General features: G+C 44.0%; 1 protein-coding gene across 3 annotated transcripts in view; it reads right to left on the bottom strand.

Moving 5' to 3' along the window:
* The window catches only part of MKLN1 (muskelin 1), a 111,071-nt gene that overhangs the window by 35,119 nt on the left and 51,794 nt on the right, over window positions 1-24,158 (bottom strand). For 2 of the 3 annotated variants that reach the window (XM_084809061.1, XM_084809059.1), the window contains exons 9-10: window positions 17,486-17,598; window positions 77-289 (exon numbers count right to left, since the gene is read on the bottom strand). In XM_084809061.1, coding sequence (XP_084665187.1) covers window positions 77-289; window positions 17,486-17,598 — 326 coding nt within the window. Of the gene's footprint in view, window positions 1-76; window positions 293-17,485; window positions 17,599-24,158 lie in introns of all 3 variants that reach the window. The other variant, XM_084809058.1, reaches the window with a different exon arrangement.

Consider the following 24,158-nt stretch of genomic DNA (forward strand, 5'->3'; position numbering starts at 1 on the left):
CCACGCATACGAATGATGCAAAATTAATCAGCGACGACAGCAATGCTGCTGCTCGTAACATGCAACACATACTGACCTGATGGTCAAACACTAGCTTAGGGCCACCATCTGCTGCAGTGTCTTCACTCAGCAACATCCACGTGTTTGTGTCAATGTCATAGCGATAAAAATCACTTTTCAGAGACTTGCTGTTCCTCACAGAGGAATCCAGGTAACGGCCCAGTGTGTAAATTTGTCTTCGCTGGATGTCAATGCACATCTTGTGACATGACCTGGCACTGGGGCCATTCTGCTGAGCAGAGAAAATGAGACATAAGTTATGCCTTTAGGTCGTTCACAAAGACTGGAGTACAACCCATGTGCAATGGCCAATGCGAGGCAAAGAGCAGAATGCTGAACTAGGAGTACGGCAACCTGGGTTCAAACCCACAGCCACCCATAAAATTTGTATGGAGACCTTGGCCCAGTCACTACCCTCGGTCTAGCCTAACATCCAGGGTTGTTGTGAGGATAACATGGAGATGGGAAGAACTTTGGAGGAAGGGCAACAAAGAATAAGGAACAATAACAACCTGCGGCAATTTGGGGGAGGAATTTGCAATCGTGCATCTCCAAAACAGCTCCACCTCTGTCCTGAGGAATGCGTGGAGACCGGTAGGTCAGAGTCAAGAGCCACAGCTTGGAGTTGAAATAACAGGAATAAGGTGGTGTTGAGTGGCAGTGGACTTTGGCAGGACATAACCTCTGAGTCAAGAAAACCTGATACTACCCATGGAAAGATTCAGTAGGAGTGGGAAGACAAACCCTGAAGACGAGACACTCTTTAGTCACACTTGCTAAGCATTCTAATATCCACACCAAATTTTGACAAGGAACATATTGACCCTTATGGCTCGCAATTCAATTAGAAGGCCTGTTTCAACTCAAGCTGCCCTGCTTCCTATTACTTTGAACAACACCTGGCAACTGTAAGGCCATTTTAACAACCACCTACGGGAACTATGAGGCAGGGTCCAAATTCTGCAAGTCGCATGAAGATGTGAAGCTGTCTTATACTGAGACAACTCATTGGTCCATCTAGCCAGTATACTCATCTTGACTACCAGCAGTTCTCCATGGAACCTAGACCCTGAAACTTGGCATGCATACTAAGGGGACCTTAGGAGTGTGCACCTCAGGATTATTTTGTTTTTAAAAACTTAATTTTAATTCATTTTAAGTATGTCGATGTAGTTGAAACCCGCACTAACCTCTTCAGCCACTAGGGGCAGATTTCCCTAACCAGCACATAGCTTTGCACAGTGCACTTCATACACCTTGAAGCTAGGAGAGATTAGTAGGCCGAGGGACAGAGTTATAAGCCTGCCCCTTTCCCTGCTGTGGAACCCCCCCCTCCCAAGCATGGAGTGGACAGACCCCCAATCAGGGGGATATAGGGGTGGACCATGGCAGAGGCTGTGCCTAGGGGTGCCAGCAGGTATGGCTTTCTCAGACAGGGAGGACACAGCCTGACGCCTGCATAACTTTGCTTGACAGCTTTGCTGTATCAAACTAAGCTCTTCCAATCCATATGAAGCCTGGTCCCTTCACTAGTGTTTAAGTAAGAAAATATGAAGATACCCGGTAAATCAGTTTCAGTGTTGCAGCGACTCAGCCTGTCTGCCAGCAAGGGACTCTCATCTCCTTGAGGCATGGTATTTATTGGCTGTTCTGTCCAAAGGAAATTCACATATCTGTTAGGGCAGTGCTCAATGGTCCACAGTTTTTAATATAACAGCTGTAGCAAGCTGCCCTCTTAAAGTAACTCGACTCGCACTTCCTGTAAAACGTTACTCCTGATATAATCGTGTGGCGGTTCTTTGCTGTTCACATGCTCAGTCATTCAATCGTGTTGTATCAGGAAGAAAATTTGTACTTCTCCTTTAGTTCTTGGGAATAGCTTTTGAATAATTAAGCAATCGCAGTTACAGGTTGCCATTTCCTCACAGGTATCATTTGGAGACCTAAAAGCGAAGGCTGGCTGTTATGCTGTGTGCACTTGTCAGCCTCAGTCCACTCCATGAAGAAGGCCCATAACGTTTAACCTCTGGGGTGACAAGTTGATCAGTGTGAAGCGGGCTGTTTCAAAGGTGGCTTCATTCTGGAACGTCCAGATCAAGGGCCCTTTTAACCCAAGGCTTGAGCTGGAAAGGTTATTGATTTTCAACTTACAATCCTATGCCTGCTGGCCACAATCAGGTGAGAGTCTTTCTACAAGAACTCTGTTAGAAGCGTTTAAGGAAAGGTTGGGTGGCCACCTACCTGGGAGGCTGTAACAGTGGATTTCCTGCACTGTCGAAGGACTAAATAACCCTTATGGTGCCTTCCAACTATGTGATTCTCTGTAAGCATGTTAGCGTTTCCTTACCCTTAATTTGCCACTGCTGATCAACTATACACTCATGAGAGCATAAGAAGGGCCATGCTGGATCAGACCAAGGGTCCATGTAGTCCAGCATTCGGTTCAGTGGCCAACCAGCTGTCGACCAGGAACCCACAAGCAGGACACAAGCGCGACAGCATACTCTTGTGCTGAATTAACTATTTCTTCCACTGCTGTTGGTGGTTCAAGGGCTGTTCTGTTCAGTTAATCTGTCCTGTAGTGCTAATTCCCAGCACAATCTCATCTTGTAGCATATTGGCTTGCATGTTTAAACATTGCCTTTAAAGGCAAACTCCCAAGGCTGCCCTGGTTTTAGTGCAAGTTGATTGCATTTGGTATCTAATTAGTAAACACAACTGGAAGCCGCAACAAAAACGCTGAAGTGTGGAGTGCTCCTGCTCAGTGTGCCAGCCATGCCTTCTTCCAGGATACCCCATTCTAGTAGCCCCCACTCCCATACACAAACCAGACATTCAGTATTTTGTGGCAACTGTGTCCTCCTTGGGGTGGATTTGAGATTTTTTTACATTACTTTTTGCCCCTAAATACTTGTTTACTACTTCTGCAAGCTCTGGAGTTCCTCTGGGCATGTTGATAGCTTTCTCTTGTTTCTCAGTAGCCCTATTTGGCTGTCATAATCCACCCACTGATTTGGCTTTTAACTACATATGATGATGTTCCTTGGGCCGTAGACATGTGAAACTTTGAACCTTTCTGGTGTGATAGTCCATATTCACTGACCGTTTAGACATGTTGTTGTTGTTGTTCAGTCGTTCAGTCGTGTCCGACTCTTCGTGACCCCATGGACCATAGCACGCCAGGCCTTCCTGTCCTGCGCTCTCTCCCGGAGCGTGCTCAAGTTCATATTCATTGCATCCGTGATGCTATCTAGCCATCTCATCCTCTGCCGTCCCCTTCTCCTTTTGCCTTCAGTCTTTCCCAGCATCAGGGTCTTTTCCAGGGAGTTTTCTCTTCGCATTAGGTGGCCAAAATATTGGAGCCTCAGCTTCAGTATCTGTCCTTCCAATGAGCACTCAGGGTTGATTTCCTTTAGGATGGACTGATTTGACCTCCTTGCAGTCCAGGGGACTCGTAAGAGTCTTCTCCAGCACCACAGTTCGAAAGCATCAATTCTTCGGCGCTCAGCCTTCCTTATAGTCCAGCTCTCACAGCCATACATTACTACTGGGAAAACCATAGCATTGATTAGACGGACCTTTGTCGGCAAGGTGATGTCTCTGCTTCTTACTATGCTGTCTAGGTTGGCCATAGCTTTCCTCCCAAGGAGCAAGCGTCTTTTAATTTCATGGCTACAGTCACCGTCTGCGGTGATCTTGGAGCCCAAGAAAGTAAAATCTGTCACTGCTTCCATTTCTTCCCCTTCTATATGCCAGGAAGTGATAGGGCCAGATGCCATGATCTTCGTTTTTTTAATGTTGAGTTTCAAACCAGCTTTTGCACTCTCCTCTTTCACCCTCAACAAGAGGCTCTTGAGATCCTCTTCGCTTTCTGCCATTAGGGTGGTATCGTCTGCATATCGGAGGTTGTTGATAATTCTCCCGGCAATCTGAATTCCGACCTCTGATTCATCCAACCCAGCATTTCTCATGATGTACTCTGCATATAAGTTAAATAAGCAGGGTGACAATATGCAGCCTTGTCGTACTCCTTTCCCAATTTTGAACCAATTGGTTGTTCCATGTCTGGTTCTTACTGTTGCTTCTTGACCCTCGTACAGGTTTCTCAGGAGACGGGTAAGGTGGTCTGGTACTCCCATCACTTTCAGAATTTGCCACAGTTTTTTGTGATCCACACAATCAAAGGCTTTAGCGTAGTCAATGAAGCAGAAATAGACGTTTTTCTGGAATTCTCTTGCTTTCTCCATGATGCAGCGAATGTTGGCGATTTGATCTCTAGTTCCTCTGCCTCTTCTAAACCCAGCTTGTACTTCCGGTAGTTCTCGGTTCGCATACTGCTGAAGCCTAGCTTGTAGGATTTTGAGCATCACCTTGCTGGCATGTGAAATGAGCGCAATGGTGCGGTAGTTGGAACACTCTTTGGCGTTGCCCTTCTTTGGAATTGGGATGTAAACTGACCTTTTCCAGTCTTGTGGCCACTGTTGAGTGTTCCAGATTTGTTGGCATATTGAATGCAGCACTTTAACAATATCGTCTTTTAGGATTTTAAATAGCTCGGCTGGAATACTGTCATCTCCGCTAGCTTTGTTGTTACTAATGCTTCCTAAGGCCCACTTGACTTCACTCTCTAGGATGTCCGGCTCAAGTTCAGTGACCGCACTATCATGGCTATCAGGGACATTCAGATCTTTCCTGTATAGTTCTTCTGTGTATTCTTGCCACCTCTTCTTAATCTCACCTGCTTCTGTTAGGTCCCTGCCTTCTTTGTCCTTGATCATGCCCGTCTTTGCACAAAACGTTCCCTTGAGATCTCCAATTTTCTTGAAGAGATCTCTAGTCTTTCCCATTCTGTTGTTTTCCTCGATTTCTTTGCATTGTTCATTTAAGAAGGCCTTCTTGTCTCTCCTTGCTATTCTCTGGAACTCTGCATTCAGTTGGGTATATCTTCCCCTTTCTCCCTTGCTTTTCGCTTCCCTTCTTTCCTCAGCTACTTGTAAAGCCTCATCAGACAGCCACTTGGCTTTCTTGCATTTCTTTTTCTTTGGGACGGATTTTGTTGCTGCCTCCTGAACAATGTTACGGACCTCCGTCCATAGTTCCTCAGGCACTCTGTCTATCAGGTCTAATCCCTGAAATCTATTCCTCACCTCCACTGTATATTCAGAAGGGATATGACTGAGGTCATACCTGAACGGTTTAGTGGTTTTCCCGACGTTCTTCAATTTAAGCCGAAATTTTGCAAGAAGCAGCTCATGATCTGAGCCACAGTCAGCTCCAGGTCTTGTTTTTACTGACTGTATGGAGCTTCTCCATCTTTGGCTGCAAAGGACATAATCAATCTGATTTCGATATTGACCATCTGGTGACGTCCATGTGTAGAGTCGCCTCTTATGCTGTTGGAAAAGAGTGTTTGCTATGATCAGCATGTTCTCTTGGCAAAACTCTATTAGCTTTTGTCCTGCTTCATTTGGTACACCAAGGCCATGCCTGCCTGTTATCCCGGTGATTTCTTGACTTCCTACTTTAGCATTCCAATCCCCTATGATGAAGAGGACATCTTTTTTGGGTGTTAGTTCTAGAAGGTGTTGTAGGTCTTCATAGAACCGATCAACCTCAGCTTCTTCGGCCTCAGTGGTTGGGGCATAGACTTGAATTACTGTGATGTTGAATGGTTTGCCTTGGATTCGTACTGAGATCATTCTATAATTTTTAAGATTGTACCCCAGTACTGCTTTTCCCACCCTTTTTTTTAGACATGTAATGTTGTTTAATTATTGAATGCACACTACCCAACCTATGCTCGAGAGTTTTCATCACGGGAGTTCTGTGTTGGGTATGAGTTTTTCAGAATGCTTTGACTTCTCGGAAGGGAACGTAGCTCTAGTGAGGATGTGCCAGCTAGAATTCCCCACACCCTAGTTGGAAAAAACCTCTGGTGGGGGGCTGGAAAGATCCCTTCCTGCCTCTCTGGGCAGTTCACAAAATTAAAACCACAAAAATACAACAGAAAATACAATATAAAATATAAAAGATTAAAACTACAGAATAAAAATACAACCAGAGCAAAACCTAGCAGCAGTGCAGTTATTTAAAATGCAATAGCAGATTTAAGACAGCAGAGCTAAAAAACTAGAATGCTAAAAATGATGCTATGGCACAGACAGATGGACAGACATTCTCTTATTAGAGATGCATATCCTGCCTTTCAGCCCAGCAGAGGCCAGCAAGCATCTCACAATTAAAATCAACTACCATTGCTATAAAAACCTTTTAGCATGACAACTTAATAAAACATACAAAATCGGCAGCAGAGCATCTCTGTGGCCTTCTCACAAAACATATAAAGGTGATAAACCAATGTCTGGACTGTACCAATTCACACAATAGTGTGGGGGCTCACCTGACCGAATGCTCCTCCAATACAACAAAATTCACTGCACAGTGAGAACTGACACTTCAGAGAGAAGGCTAAGTTAGAACCTCTCTCCTTGTATATGCCTGCTTTCTACATGCAGGGATTTATTCATTTTTGGATGCATCTCACCATGTGAGCCCCCTCTGCAATACAAATTGGTACAGTCCAGACAGAGGTACATCAACCTATATGCTGTTTTGCGAGAACTGTGCCTACATACATACATCCCTCCCAACACAAGCACAGTGGAGGTGGAACTAATGTTTTCATTCATCTTTAAAACCCTAAACAAAACAAGCCTAAAAGGCTTCCCATAGGGAAGAAATTCCACATGGAATGGCCTAGCGGTTGTTCCAAGGTAGCCCAATTAATACAATGCACAGCTTCTTATGTTTAAGAAGCCTTAAGATTGTCTTTCCTCAAGCCAATCACAGGAGCCAATTCCAACACACAATTTGTTCCCCTCCATGAAAGTGCACTGAGATGGTGGAAGAATGTAACATGGAACACCCTACTGACCTTTCCTTGCAACATCCACATGGCTTTTCATTCCAAAAAAATGTGTCCATGTGCAACTCCTTCCTGGGAACCATTCCAAAGCCCTCCCATGGGAGCGTTTTGGCACAACCAGCCCAAGAAACATCTATTCATAAATTTTGCAATGTACGTCTGTTCAGCTAACACTGAACTACGAAAGACGCAGAGTGGGCCAAAATCTTCTTTAAAACCTATTTTCTAAAAAATGGCAACTTTAAAGAGCATATGGCATGTGCTGAAGGGGAAAACAAGAAACTAATGATTCAATTTTAGGCAATTTCATCCTGCCTGGGAATAGCAAAATGTACAGTGTCTAATTCAGTCACTGGTTTAAAGACAGAGGTATTGTAGGCTAGACCATGCCAGTGTTTCCTTTACAAAATGCTAGACAACAAATGGCAAGAGATGCACCTTGAACATCGATTTCCAAGGCCCTGGTGGGTTTGTTGCCTCTGAATTGTAAGGATTGTATGTACCTGATGTAAAGAACAGATTGGCTGGTTCAATAAACAGACAGGAAGGATTCCAAGTCTGAGGTGTGGCTGAATTACACAGAAACTAAACATCTAGAACTACTGAGCTGGTAAGCTCTGAATTAACAAATGTCCCACTTTAATAAATTTAATAAATAAAATAAAAATAAATAAATAATCGCCCATCTGGCCAGTCACCCAACCACTCTAGGTGATGTACAAAGCATATAACAGAGCAGTTTAAAACAATAAAATTCTACAATAAAAACACCATGTTTCTAAAAATATCCTAACCCACCCCAAATGCCTGCCTGAACAACCACGTTTTTAATGCGCAGCAGAAGCTCATTAAAGAAACTAGGAGACTTGACGACACACCATCTCCCTTATCATCCTTCCTGATCACCGAGGCCTTTTGAGAAGGCACTCCTCATGGGCCCACATGGGTTGGAGATCTGCTCGGAAGCCACTAGGAACAGGGCCTTAGTGTGGCAGCTCCTGCTCTATGGAATGCCGCTCCGACTGAGATCAAGTATGCACCTACGTGACTTTGTTTTCGGTGTTTGCTGAAGTTTTTTCTTTTCAGGCAAGCATTTCCTGACTGATGAGTAAATTCCAACCACTGTTTTATTGATCTATTTGCTTTTACAGTTTTAAAAATATGTATTTTGAATTTTAATGAAAATACTAGCTCAATTTATAAAAATTGCAGTGCTTACTTTTAAGTACTAATGAATGCTTTATGATTTAGCAGGGGAAGTATCTATGACTGGACAACTCTAGAAGAAAATAAAATAAAAGGGAGTATTGTTTCATGATCCAAGTGTTCTGCACAATTTCTGTTCTAGGGCTGTTTTGAAGTTGAATGTCCAATATAAGAAGCCATTTCTGAGACAGACCTCCAACAGACTGGGCCTATATTGAACTCGGCATGAGAAACTGCATGACAGTAGAAATGATTCTAGAAAATTATACTTCAGGAATCTTCTCAAAAAGATGTGTATCATAGAACCAGTTTAGGACCAAGAGATGCCATCAAGAACTTCCTGAACAACAACAACAACAACAATAATAATAATAGTAATAGTATTATTATTATTATTATTTCTATACATCCCAATGCCCAAAGCTCTCTGAGTGGTTCACAAAAATTACAAGCCACAAATACAAGACAATGAAAACATAATATAAAATCTTTAACATACAAAACTTAAAAACAATTTAAAACAGCTAAAAACAGTTAGAAAGGGATACTGGACAAAAACAACTGACATAATTGCCCCATCGTATGCCATCAAATGCCTGCGAGTAGAGGACAGCCTTAACCTGGCGCCGGAACGATGACAGTATTGGCGCCAGGCAGACCTCACCGGAGAGAGCATTCCACAATTGGGGGGCCATATCAAGAAGGCCCTTTTCCTTGTTGCCGCTTTCTAGGTCCCCCTCGGAGGAGACACTCAGAAGAAGGCCTCAAATGTTGATTGTAGCACCCGGGTATGTTTATGCTGAGAGACGTGAGCTGTCTGGTATTGCAGTCCTGAGCTGTGTAAAGCTGTATGTTCTGGTCATCCATGCCCAACCACCTAAAATGATGCTGCTACCAAGCTTTCACCTTGCATTATGTCATGTTTAAAATTAGTGTTTGCACAAAAATTTTCTCCTACACCTATTTGAAGAGGACCGGGTTGCCACACTTCACTTTTATAACTTTCCTGGATGACATTCAACATCAGAATGTGGGCAAGTTGTCCTAGAAATTAAGCGTGGAGCTGCTGTTTTGGCAGAGCGTTTGATGTAAAGAGTAGTTCTGGCCCATGATTAGTGCAAGGTTTAACACTGTCATGTTGAAGACTCAAAGGTGTTGACAATGCTGTCATCTCAAGCCTGTAACTTTCTGTTTTACTGGCTGTTAACCCATTTCATGTTCTTGGTAAGCTTACACAATTCCTTTTTGTAGGGGGAGGTTTGCCTTCTCAGATTTGTTACCCCTTCTTGCTGGATCCTCTTGTTAAGTAATGTTTTAATTTGAATTGGCTCTTGGACTAATAAGCACCTTTGGAGACTGTTCCACCTCAAAGAAGCCAGGGCCTTTCACTGCATGGGACTGTAGCCAAGAGAGACATTACCAGCAGGCTACACTGACATCAGCCTTTGCTGTGTCCTTGGGAAAACAAACATTTGCATCTGGATCACAAGCCATTGCCACAGAGCAAATGTTTTACTCTTCTCTATTCCTTCCTTTGTAAACATTCCAGCAGCCATGCTCTCACTTCCTTATCCCCAGGGCTGGGTGCACTCAAAGACCCAAATATTCAAATGATACGTCTGGGACAAACAGCTGCAATGAGGACAAATTATCGGGGACAAACAGCTGCAATGAGGACAAATTATCGGGGACAAACAGCTGCAATGAGGACAAATTAAGTTCATGTTAACCTGATGTGTGTAGGAGAGAAAGGTCCTAGCCAACCTTTCTTCCCAGTAGGCTAGTCACCTATGGTTTTTGTGTAGCTAAGCATTCAAATATGCAATTCCTCTTCACCTGCATTTTGAAGTGGTACAGTCTCAGGAAGGCTGTACCACACGCTGTTGCTGCCCGCTTCAATTGGCTGTGACGAAGGTAGGAGATGAGAGTAGTGCCACAGGAGGAGTTAGCATAGAGTGCCCGTGGCTTTTCTTTCAGCTATGCTGTTAATACCATCTCTCTTGACATTCCTATCTAACTGTAATCTGAAGGAAGGAGCCAAGTTTATAAAGGAGCTCCCACAAACACAGGACATTCCTGCTATGGGCAGGCCCCCACTCAAACCTGCATGTTCTCCATTTGGTCACGACTTTGACTGACTGCTTACATCAGAGGTGCAGAATCTCACACTTGGGGGCCAAATCTGACCCTCTGGGGTTCCCCAAGGTGTCATGCCCCCTTCCCTCAACCACCAATAATCTGGTGATGTCCAGATTATGTCCAGATTTGGGAAATTTTCCCCCCATTCTAATTTAAAGCCTCTCCAAGGACTTGGATACTGGCAGTAAGAACTTTACACCAATACATTATGGTATTTTTGGTATGTTGGCTCCACACTTTTGCCTTTGGCCCTGCCCACCACTGCAATGCACCCTTGGGGTTTCCCCATAGTGGGATTTGGGCCCAGACTGAAAGAGCTTCAACACCCGTGGCTTACACATATGAGGCAGACAAAATTAAAACCGCAGAAACCTATCGCTTGACATCACCTCAACACAATGGAGGCAGTTCACACATTTAGCCAGGAGTTGTTACGTGATAAAGCATCAAGAAGCATATATGCCAATCAGCCTTAAGCAACGAAACACTGACTTGCCTGAAGCCATCCACTAAATTTCATGATTGAGCAGGGATCAGGTCTAGCTTCCCCACACCCGAAAGTCAACATTGCCCACCACTCCATACCTTCATTTTGCTCATTAAAAAACTGGCCTTGCAACAAGGTGGATGGCATTTATGGAATTAAAAAAAGAAAACAAAACCAAGCGGCATCCAGAGCTGCCACACAGCACCAAAACAAACTAATTTTGACCATTTTGATGCTTCACAGCAGCTCCTAATACCATTTTGTTGATTTTTTTTTTCAGGGGGTGGCGGGGACTTCATTGGGGGGCTATGGGGACTGCATTCAGCCCACAGGCCATATGTTGCCCAACCCTGGGGTAGGGGGAGAGGCAGTGGACAATCATCTTTTATCTGGGCCCCGTACAAACATGTAACATGCGCCCTGTTCCCCACAGGATCCTTCATCTGTTTCACAAAAGGAGAGGACTGAATGGTGCCCTTTAGCTTCTTAGGTGCCTCAGTTTAAAGCTTCTTGTATTTTACCCTGATTTGTCTTTATAGCCAGACATGGCAGTATAGCATGTATGTATATGTATATTCATGAACTTGAGCACACTCCAGGAGAGAGCGGTGGACAGGAAGGCCTGGCGTGCTATGGAACATGGGGTCACGAAGAGTCGGACACGACTTAACGACTGAACAACAACAACAACATGTATATTCAATGTTGTTTTAGGCTTCAGGTCTGTAGACTGCATAGATCATTTGCTCACATATGTTTTGGAATATATAATGCCTATTAGCAACACTGAATCCCACTATCTGTGGGATCTCAGTAGCCCTAATTATTATGATGCTTGTCCTTCTGTGTTGGTGCCACATCCTTTTGCCTCCCATCTGTGCACAGGAAACTGTGGGGTGTTGTGTCCTTGGGATGCCATGTCATGTAAGATGGTGTCAGGGTGGACACTGAGCCCACAGAATCCCAGAATAGTTCTGATTCTGAGGAAGAGCAGTCGCTCCTGGGAGAGGAGCGTGCTCCTCTTTCCCAGGGCCAACAGCTGACGGAGATTCCTCCCACCAGCATTCCTAGCTTAGATAGCAGTCCAGGGAGTGACAGAGCGCGGATAGCAAACTTGGTGGACGCGCGACGCCGACGCAGAGAGCGGCGCCAAATGGAGGGCACAGAAAGGAGGCGTAGTGCCCAGGTGGCGCGCAAACAACGGTTGCGCCCAGAGGATCCAAGGGAAAAGGGGAGGGACTCTCCCTAGTCCTTAAGTTCAGGGGTCTGCCAGTAATTCCCTTTCAAACGGGGACCAACTGTTCCAACTTAGGGCATAGGTACTGTGCTGCTCAGATCTAGTTGCAAACAGTAGAGTTGTTAAGTTGTAAAAGAAGAATAAAGCTTTGAAAGGAATCCCTTTGTCTGTGTCTGGACTTAGCTACTAGATTAGACTGAGAGAGGCCTCCAAGGAGCCCTTGACAGCTTGGTCCCCATTTGAAAAGGAATTACTAGCAGACCCCTGAACTTAAGGAGTAGGGAGAGTCCCTCCCCTTTTCCCTTGGATCCTCTGGGCACAGCCGTTGTTTGCGCGCCAACCGGGCACTACGCCTCCTGTGCCCTCCATTTGGTGCCGCTCTCTGCGTCGGCATCGCGCATCCACCAAGTTTGCTATCCGCGCTCTGTCACTCCCTGGACTGCTATCTAAGCTAGGAATGCTGGTGGGAGGAATCTCCGTCAGCTGTTGGCCCTGGGAAAGAGGAGCGCGCTCCTCTCCCAGGAGCGACTGCTCTTCCTCAGAATCAGAACTACTCTGGGATTCTATGGGCTCAGTGTCCACCCTGACAGATGGCACACATCTCTGCCTCTCAAACTACAAGTCCTAAAATGTCCTGTACAAATATGCTTGCTCTCTCTTCCACTACCCACAGGGGCACCTGAGCCAACACCTCAGTATTAAAATCTTCACTTGTTCTGTTCTTGGACCGGAAACAGAACATCTCAAAAGATCTTACCTGGACACTCCACACAGATGCCCAGACACAGGGAAATAAGTTTGCATAATCAGCTGCATTCACTACAATTTAGCCTCATTTGTTTCCTCATGATAATGGGCTTATAGCCAGACCTGGGTGCCATGGACCGAGGTGAAGGGTACCCACTCCTCCCACCACCCCCATGCTTGGGTCCCAAGGACACATTGGGATAAATAGCCGATGCCCACATGATCTAGAGGCCAGCACAGTGTCTCCTACGTGTTGGTTTTAGATATTACATGGTTTATTTGATAGTATTTTGTTAATTTTAAAGCTTTGTAAACCGGCCAGACAACTTGATTTATTGGGTGGTACAGAAACGCCAATAAATCAAGTTGTCTGGCCGGGTTGCAAAGCTTTAAAATTAACAAAATACAATCAAATAAACCATGTAATATCTAAAACCAACACGTAGGAGACAGAAATGGACTGGAATGGGCCACTTCACATCAAATGACCACCAGATCTACTACTGTGGACAAGAGGACCACAGAAGAAATGGAGTAGCCTTCATAATTAATAATAAAGTGGTTAAAGCAGTGCTTGGATACAATCCAAACAATGACAGAATGACCTCAATTTGAATTCAGGGTAAGCCATTTAACATCACAGTGATCCAAATATATGCCCCAACCACAGATGCTGAAGAAGCAGAAATAGATCAGTTCTATGAGGATCTGCAGCACCTACTGGATAGTACACCAAAAAAAGATGTATTTTCATTACAGGAGACTGGAATGCTAAGGTGGGTAGTCAAACGACACCTGGAATTACAGGCAAGCATGGTCTGGGAGAACAAAATGAAGTGGGGCATAGGCTGATAGAATTTTGCCAAGACAACTCACTGTGCATAACAAACACTCTCTTCCAACAACCTAAGAGACAACTTTATACATGGACTTCACCAGACGGTCGACACCGAAATCAGATTGACTACATCCTTTGTAGCCAAAGGTGGCGGACATCTATGCAGTCGGTAAAAACAAGACCTGGAGCTGATTGTAGTTCAGATCACGAACTTCTTATTGCACAATTTAGAATCAGACTAAAGAGAATAGGGAAGACCCACAGATCAGTTAGATATGAGCTCACTAATATTCCTCATGAATATGCGGTGGAGGTGAAGAATAGATTTCAGGGACTAGATTTAGTAGATAGGGTCCCAGAAGAACTATGGACAGAAGTTCGCAACATTGTTCAGGAGGTGGCAACAAAAAACATCCCAAAGAAAAAGAAAACCAAGAAGGCAAGATGGCTGTCTGCTGAGACACTGGAAGCAGCCCAAGAAAGAAGGAAAGCAAAAGGCAACAGTGATCGGGGGAGATATGCCCAATTAAATGCAAAATTCCAGAGGTTAGCCAGAAGAGATAAGGAATTATTTTTAAACAAGCAATGCGCGGAAGCAGAAGAAGATAACAGAATAGGAAGGACAAGAGACCTCTTCCAGAAAATTAGAAACATCGGAGGTAAATTCCAGGCAAAAATGGGTATGATCAAAAACAAAGATGGCAAGGACCTAACAGAAGCAGAAGAGATCAAGAAAAGATGGCAAGAATATACGGAAGATCTGTATAGGAAGGATAATAATATCGGGGATAGATCTGATGGTCAAGTGAGATTTGTGGTCAGTGAGCTAGAGCCAGACATCCTGAAGAGTGAGGTTGAATGGGCCTTAAGAAGCATTGCTAATAACAAGGCAGCAGGAGATGACGGTATCCCAGCTGAACTGTTTAAAATCTTGCAAGATGATGCTGTCAAGGTGATGCATGCCATATGCCAGCAAATTTGGAAAACACAAGAATGGCCAACAGATTGGAAAAAATCAACTTATATCCCCATACCAAAAAAGGGAAGCACCAAAGAATGTTTAAACTATCGAACAGTGGCACTTATTTCACATGCCAGTAAAGTAATGCTCAAGATCTTGCAAGGTAGACTCCAGCAATTCATGGAACGAGAATTGCCCGATGTACAAGCTGGGTTTAGAAAAGGCAGAGGAACTAGAGACCAAATTGCCAATATCCGCTGGATAATGGAGAAAGCCAGGGAATTTCAGAAAAACATCTATTTCTGTTTTATTGACTATTCTAAAGCCTTCGACTGTGTGGATCATCACAAATTGTGGCAAGTTCTTGGTGGGATGGGGATACCAAGTCATCTTGTCTGCCTCCTGAGGAATGTGTATAACGACCAAGTAGCAACGGTAAGAACAGACCACGGAACAACGGGCTGGTTTAAGATTGGGAAAGGAGTACGGCAGGGTTGTATACTCTCACCCTACCTATTCAACCTGTACGCAGAACACATCATGCGACGTGCTGGGCTTGGTGAAGCCAAGGCTGGAGTTAAAATCGCTGGAAGAAACATGAACAATCTCAGATATGCAGATGATACCACTTTGATGGCTGAAAGCAAGGAGGAGCTGAGGAACCTTATGACAAAGGTGAAAGAAGAAAGTGCAAAAGCTGGGTTGCAGTTAAACCTAAAAAAAAACAAGATTATGGCAACCAGCTTGATTGATAACTGGCAAATAGAGGGAGAAAACGTGGAGGCAGTGACAGACTTTGTCTTTCTAGGTGCAAAGATTACTGCAGACGCTGACTGCAGCCAGGAAATCAGAAGACGTTTACTTCTTGGGAGGACAGCAATGACAAATCTTGATAAAATAGTTAAGAGCAGAGACATCACACTGACAACAAAGGTCCGCATAGTGAAAGCAATGGTATTCCCCGCAGTAACCTATGGCTGCGAGAGCTGGACCATAAGGAAGGCTGCGTGAAGGAAGATAGATGCTTTTGAACTGTGGTGCTGGAGGAAAATTCTGAGAGTGCCTTGGACTGCAAGAAGATCAAACCAGTCCATCCTCCAGGAAAGAAAGCCAGACTGCTCACTTGAGGGAAGGATATTAAAGGCAAAACTGAAGTACTTTGGCCACATCATGAGAAGACAGGATACCCTGGAGAAGATGCTGATGCTAGGGAAAGTGGAAGGCAAAAGGAAGAGGGGCTGACCAAGGGCAAGATGGATGGATGATATTCTGGAGGTGACGGACTCGACCTTGGGGGAGCTGGGGGTGGTGACGGCCGACAGGAAGCTCTGGCGTGGGCTGGTCCATGAAGTCACGAAGAGGCGGAAGCGACTGACCGAATAAACAAACAGAAACGCCATAAAAATTATTATTTTAATTTGAAAAAATAGATTAAAATAATTAAAGGTCAGGAGAGAGCAAAAGAATACCTCATTTTAACACTTTGGCTACTTGCCATTCCCTAGGGAAAGACAGCCATTAAAAGTGGCAAATAAACAGCTCAATCTTATGCATGTTTACTCAGAAGTCAGTCCCAGTAAGTCACTGGGGCCTACTCACAGGTAACTGCGTATAGGATTGTAACCTAAGTCTCACACAAGACCACTTAGGCTTCAGATTTGAACAAATATGCTGTATTTCAAAAGCGAAACAAAAAAATTCTTAGAATCCATTCAATATTCTCAGCAGCTCTGTACAACAGATTGTTCCTTTTAGTGGCTTGTTTATGAACATACCGCCCTTCCTTTTACAGGAACATTGGAAGCATCTCCCTTGTTGAACTTATTTATCCGGTTTCAACTGTGACCTCAGCAGTTTGCCTCAGACTTTTGCCACAAGAGTGAGCTTCTTGGCCTGGAGGGCAGGACTGTAGCTCAGTGGAACAGCTCATGCTTTGAATGCAGAAGGTTCCAGGTTCAATCTCCAGCAACTCCAGGTAGGGCTAGGAAAGAATCCTGAAACCCTGGAGAGCCACTGCCACTCAGTATGGACAATACTGGGCTAGATGGATCAAGGGTCTAACTCAGTGTAAGGCAGCTTCCTATGTTTCTAACTAAATCAACTACACCAAGCAGGAAGTCGGTTCCTTTCCTGCAAGAGGAGACCCACTCCTTACTTTCCTCTCCCAAACTAATACCCGCACAAGCAGCAACAGCAACTCCAGATTTTGCAGGTGCGTGCATATACATACACACACACACACACACACACCACTTTCAAGCGTTCAACACACTTAATCTACATTACCTGGTTTTAATCCTTACAGGAACTCGGTGAGGTGGATCAATATTATCCTCCTGTTGCAGATGGGGCTCTGAGGCTGAGAGCACTTGCTTAAGGCCACCTAGAGACTGCATGGTGGGAAGGGCAGCCAAACCAAAGTCCCTCAATTCATCTCTCATTATCTAAGCCACTATGCTGCACCAGCCCAGCCCTTAGGGGGAGGAGGAAGAGACAAGTATCTCTTCCTAAAGTTTAATTTAGTTAAGTGCTCCTTCTCCAAGTCTATTTGGAGACATTCAGCAGCAACTTTCTGTACTAGTGACTCCAAATCAGCTTCAAAACCTTCAAATATTTTTTCATCCTGTTCTGCCAAAGCATCTTGTTTATTTCTCAGCAATGGAACAGCCAACTTTTCCATCAGCTATTATGAAAGACATTTGAGACCCAAAAGGGTCATGACTTCATATTCTCTTAGAACAAGCGGGGAGGGAATGTTAGTTTCCGACATAACTACTGGCTCAAGGCTGAGCTACAATTGGCATGTTTAAGAATTGTGTTATCTTGGCAAACACCAGACTCAGATCACACAATGCACTCATAAGAAAACAAAAGAAAATACTTGCCTCTTTTTCAGTATCTCTTGATATACATGTCCACTGGTTTTCCTTCACGCTGTATGCCCAGAAGTCAGCCAGGTCCTGAGTCCCATCCCAGCCGCCAAACAAATAAACTGTTTCTAATCAAAATTTTTAAAAAGAGCCATTAATTTGTGAATCACATTGCTTAACACATAAAATGCACTGTTAGAATGTTTGCTTGCAACAACTGGACACTTCCAGAGATTTAGAACTCACCTCTTCTGGAATATGATAGTTTGCCACCAGCAAACTGCTGGTCAGGGTTAAGGCACAACCCATGAAAACAGAAATGAATTCTAACTGAACTTGGATGAGAAGTTCCCTAACTATTTGAAGATTCTGAAGGCATATAGACTTTGATGCTATTTATATGTCAAAAGTGGCCTTAAGTGCCTCTAATGAGCCAATAATTTTTTTTTGGGGGGGATAAAAAGCTATGCTGTGCAATTAGATAAAATAAAGATATATCCACGTACATTCAAGGATACCTCTATTACAAAACTAGGATTCAAGTTAGACAAGTGCACAAAGACTTTTACAGATTTTCTGAGTTCTAATGGCCCTTTACGAAGAGCAAGTTGCATTTTCTGAGTTAGCTTATACCTGAGTGGGGTATTATCTCTGCTATAAGATGGTCCTGTTACATTAGGGGCTGGCAAATGGTGACACTCAGATCAACTCTTCTTACATACACCCTGAGGCTTCCAACCATTTCTCCCCCTTCCATGCTTCCTAAACAGTTTGGGAAGAAAGGGGTCAGAGAGAGGGAGAAAGGAGCAAGTGAGCAAATGAGGAGAAGGGGGAACCAGTCAAATTATATGGATAGAGCTTGGTATACAGAGAATCCTCTATCAGGGAGAGGGATGAATGAAAATACCCAAGTGCCTTCCAGCTGAATGTTATAATCACCCCTACCACAAACAGTAAAGTATCAGTTATCCAGAAATGATGGGGAAATTAGTCAGTGATTACTTGGCTACTGACTGCACACTTCTTCCAGTCCCAACACCCTTTATCCTGAATGTGGCTCATCTTGAGATCCATCAAGTAATGAGTGAACAGTAGAAAGAGTGAAGGGATTCATTCATTCATTCCATATATATATACCACCCAATAGCCAAATCTCCCTAGGCAGTTCACAAACACCTCACGGGATGGGAATGATCTCACACACACACACGATAACCTTGAAGAAGGGGAGAGACCATGATCATTGGAGAAGCCATCATACAAATGGAGTTTCTACCACAACCTACTCAAAAACTGTTTCAGGTTTTCTTTGGACTAAGCACCACAGTCCCTCTTCTGATACAACTCATTATGTCAATGTCATAAGAGAAAATTAAAAGTATTACAAAAGACCTGTCCAGATCACTGGCAGGCGCCTTCCAACCACCACCACCACAAAGAGGTGAAAGAGTCAAGCATTTCCCTGGCAGGGTCAAGTAGTAGCCAGGAGGTAGCTCTGTTCTGTTTTAACGCTAGCAATTTTGTTAACTTCAATAAAGCTAGCACAAGAGATCATCTTTAGACCTCAGTGATCTTTGAACTGAATTCTGGGGAACTGGGGTTGGGGGGAGGAGATCATCCATGAGATGTCCGGCGGTGGTGGATGAGCTACTTGGTAGACCACGACTCCCAAAACTGATCTTCCCAAGCAACATGCAGACACAGGAGAGATCAGGTGTGTTCTGGAAGGGACAAAGTCAGTCCAGGTTCACAGTGCTCCCTAGAGCAGGCCTCAAAATTCTCTGCAGTACGCAGAAGTTCCTTAGTAGACAAGGTGATATGGAAAGCATTCCCGGAAGGAAGTTTGAAAATCACTCCTTTAGGGATTTTTTTTTTTAAGCAGCCTTGAAGGATTCCATCCTAAGATTATTTATGAAAAATACTTAGTATTACTTAAGAGATATCCAGCCAACTTGCCATATGAGGCAATACTGAATCAGTTTTAAAAATGGGGTTAAGAGAGCTGGATGTTGACCTATGCCTGTGATAGCACTAGCAGCCGCCACGGGTGTTGCCGCCAAAAGGGTACCTTGGGTCATTAACTTTAATTACCCTTCCTTTCTGGACACAGGGCAGCCAATGTTCCTTGCAAAGAGCAAGTCCTTTTGTGTGCCTAAGTTCTCACAGCTCACAAAACCCACATTTACTACAATGGCCCAATTGATGACTGAGGGAGAGAAAACACAAATTTGGCACATGCCACCTATCCTACTGGGCCTTGGACAAAACATCATGCAAAGCTTAGAGGCTGTGATGACCGCAAACGGAAATTAATCTGATGGAAATTGTTGGAAATAAAATCTACAAGCATTCAAAAGGGAGTGGATCACCACAGTCATTAGCTGAATTCTTAGATGGCAAATGACAGAGAGGTATGTTTGCTTTTTATCTTACTCCACAACTGTACTACAGGTCAAAGATATAGCCATCACCCATCTTCTACTGCAGAATGAGTAACATTTCCCTCTTTTCCCATCTCCCTAGCTGATGGGCATGGTTCCTTTTCCTACTCTGTGCTATAAATAACAAAAGTTATTTTTGATCCACAATTAAACTTAACAATTACAGAGAAAACACTGCCTATGTAATGAAGTATTATTTTAACATAACTGCTTGTGCTAGCACTTACAGCTGTTCCTCTGGTGACATTCCAACTTTTAAAGTCCACATTTTAAAAATCACAAAGTCCATCTTAGTCCCACTGTCTTTGGAGCATCCCCACGCCCCACCCCACAAATGATTATCTAGCCATTTCATTCAAGCTTCCAGTGAAAGACCACATGGCCTTCATAGGCAGCTTGTTCCATTGGTGAATTGCTTTTAATTAGAAAGATCTTCCCAATGTTGAACATAAAGCTCTTCATTCTGCCTTAAACTCATTTCTCTTCATCCCATCGGGTCAATATGGTGAACGCTTGTGCTTCCTCTGTGGATGCTTTTTCAAAATATTTTAGTCTATTAACATATTCCTCAATATTTTCCCCTTTTAAGCCAAACGTTCTTTTTATTACAGAGGCTCACAAAAGAGCCCTAAGTGCCAGAGAGGTATTCTGGTGGACAACCAAAGTCCTCAGCCCACACAGTTACACTCAGACCAGCCTCTTCGGTAATTAACCATTTGTCAGATCTGCTTTGGTGGAACTCAATGTTCTCTCAGTAGATGGAACTAAAGCAAGCAAATCTCTTGGCCTGCTCTGCCCATTTATCCTGAAAGTATTTCAGACATGTGCCAGTCTAAAATGAGCATCTTCAAAACAGTCCAGTCCGTTTCTCAAACTTTAGCCTCTTTTCTGTCTCTACTGTCTCCCAAGCCAATTACTCTAATACATGCCTCTAACATTGTCCATGAGTGCACAGACTCTTCCATCTTACAATGTAGTTACCACTTACCTTATTCTGACACCACAATCAGCAGCGTTTTCGGGTTGTGTCTCCTATTAGCGCTCCCCACCTTTTTTTCCTGCTCACACACTTTACAATAATCATGCAGAGCCCACTGGAAATGGCTTCCAAGGGATAACTGGTGCAACGAAGTGGGTGAGTGTAAGGGATTCCTGGAGGTTTGCAACTGAACAAAATTTTATTTTATGCTTCTGCTAGTTAATGAGCTGAAGCCCAGCCCAGCCCAGCCCCAAACCAGTGAAGGCTTGCTGTCTTGCAATTTCAAGATGCACTGACACATTTTCAAGCTTCTCCAGACTCATGAAAGAAAGAAATTTACTTTTTTTAAAAAAAGCTGAAATTCAGAAAGCCAAACTCTGCACATGGTTTTTATTTACCATTTACAGACTGCCTTTCAGCTGACAGCTCCCAAGGCAGTTTATATAAATTTAACCACATTTTTAAAAACCAGTAAAAAAAAATTGGAAATTGGCTTATACTCAGTCAGATCACTGGTCTATCTAGCTCAGTATTATCTACACTGACAGCCAGCAGCTCTCCAGGAGTTTAGACTGAAGTTTTTTTCTCAGCCCTATCTGAAAATTCCAGGTACCTTTTGCATGCAAAGCATGTGCTCTACTATACAGCTATGGCCCTTTCCCTTAAAACCTATGCTAAAACCTCAAGCGATTAAAATGTATGAGAGCAGTCAAAATCATCATAGCACAATATAGGATTCCAAAGAACAGAAGCCAATTTCTCTAACAGAAAATCAGACCCTCATCTATTCTCCACAAACACATCTCAACAGATGCATCTCTGGCCCTCCCACTCCCTGCCAAACAGCATAGAGCCACACCGTCCAATCTTGTAAGGGGAGGAATTCCCTAATTCTGAAGCAACCATGCTAAAAACAACTGCTAGTATTTGGAGCAAGGCTTGATTAGCACATTAGCTGCTGGGCTGAAGGTGGAGGAGATGCTCTATGAGATAGTAAGTTCTGTGCTTGCTTGATTCCAGAGACAAACATCCGACCCCTGGTTATGAAAACACATTGCTGTATCGCTAAATTGCAGCTATGCTGACTAGTTATGTAAGCATCCTTTGACAGGCATTACCATCAGTTCCACAGTACTGTCAGGTTAGAGCAAACACATCATGTCGTACATACAAAGCTTCAACAGAGGTGGCCCTACCTTTGCAGGGCATTAAGCAAAATACCAAGACAGATGCCTACCATACGTGTAATCAGTTGGCAGCAGGGATCTCTAGGAAGTGGCTGGCTGGCAAGCCAAGTGCTGATTCATCCCCAAGCAAGCTATAATACTATTAATAGTTTAATAACACCATCACATTTTATCTTATTGGTGGTGGGAGGCTTCCTCTGACTCTGGGACCCCGAACAGCCTTTGCACTGATTCAGCCTGCACTAGTCTGTTTTTCAGATTTGCACCCATAATGAGAAGGGCAGCATGCATGTGGAACAGAACGGAAGTATAGAGGTATGCTGGGGAGGGGGGGTCCAGTGAGCCTAAGAGAACCAGCTGGGCCCTTCCAAATTTAGTTAAGCAAAACGGAAGTCAATTTATTCAGCAGAGCCAGAACTGGAATGAATTTTAAAGAAAAAAAGAGGCAGATCAGGATGAAGCAGGCCTGTGTCACAGCTCCATGGACCAAGACAGTCTTTATCCAGTAGAATATCTAGGGCGGAGTGGCACAGGCAGCTGTTCTGGGCACAAAACTGACCTCAGAGATGAACAGTTATTAAGATGACATTGTTAAAGCATGCCATGCTCACTTCTTCTGTTCAGAACAATTAGATATGTTTTCAAGGTGTTAGATGAAAAAGTTATGTAACTCAGCTTGGTCAGAGACTTAAAGGACAAGCAGCAGGCCAGGCAGAGGGGCGCCGCTGCTGCTGCTCCCTGGCTCTGTGGCTGCAGCTTAGAGCAGTAAAGCACATGCAGCCATTGAACGGTGCTGGCAGGAGATGACAGATGCCTGCTGCTGACCCATCAGCAGTAGCTGGCCAGAATCACAACAAGAGGAGCCTAACTTGAAATTCTAACGTTGGTACCCTTAAAGTTCCGCACCCACTTTTCAACTGCCCCAGATCATATGCTCATATGCTCATCGCAGCAAATGCATCTGTTTGGTAACCTTTAAACAGTGGGAGCACCAATCCCCCTAGTAAAATCCTCCCAGACATCAGGCACCGATCGCAAACATCAGAACCTTGCCCCTGCACATGTGGCACTTTTAAAATACAGCTGATGCACAGCACAGGCACACGGTGAACAACAGAGAGAAAACCAGACCAAGAATACAAACATGTGAATCCCAGTATTGGGGAAAAGGCGGGATATAAATATAATAATAATAACAACAACAACAACAACAACGTGCCATCATTTGGGGGCGGGGGGGAGAATAGGACAGAAAGAATATCCTCATCGGGGGAACAAAAATAGAAAAAATATTCTCTGAAATGCTGCTTTCACAGCAGTCAGAAAAGGACAGAGCGGGAAGGCGCTTCTTCCACCCCTCATGGCACATGCTGTAGGCTAAGAAATTCCAGATATGAATGCTAGTTCCCTGGCTCGAGCACTAGAATATTCCAAGGTCCGCTCTTCATGTTGCAGAACCCACGTGTGCGACTGCGGAGACCACAAAGAATAAATCTGAGAAAACCAAAATCTGCACTGAATATTAACCCAATGACCTGACAGCAAAAGATGGGCCACCAAGACATACCATCTTGCTCAATATTGTCTCCTCTGCCTGGCAGTGGCTCTCCCAAGACTCAGGAAATTGACTGTCCCACCTCTGCCACGTGTGATGGTCTGAACCTGGGCCTTTCCAGGGGCAAAGGACATGCCGTATCAGTAAGCCATGGTTCCTCCCAAAAATCCAACAGGCATATGCTGCCAGCTGCTCTAGAAAATCAAGCTGAAGCCATAGTGCAAGCTCTGATCTCGAAGTTTTAACCCAGCCTTCCTCCAAAGGCATATCATATTTTGCTTAACTTCCATCCTGCAGTTTCCTGAAATTTCCATACTCATAGAGACAAACAGCTCACAGAACAAATGCATACATTTGCTCCAAACCTGTTTTAGTCTTTTGACAGGATTGTCCACTGAGATGGGAATCAGACTGTCTCCTATCAGTCAGTTAATGAAGTCTTAATAGTGGCGGGACATTCTGGAAAATGAATACGCTGATGAAGTTCTGTCAAATCAGGCATGCCCTTATCGTCTCTAGAATGTGC

The sequence above is a fragment of the Heloderma suspectum genome, chromosome 7 (assembly GCF_057233095.1).
Source record: "Heloderma suspectum isolate Gila_16-S chromosome 7, 16-S_ref, whole genome shotgun sequence".
Classification (NCBI taxonomy): Eukaryota; Metazoa; Chordata; class Lepidosauria; order Squamata; family Helodermatidae; genus Heloderma; species Heloderma suspectum.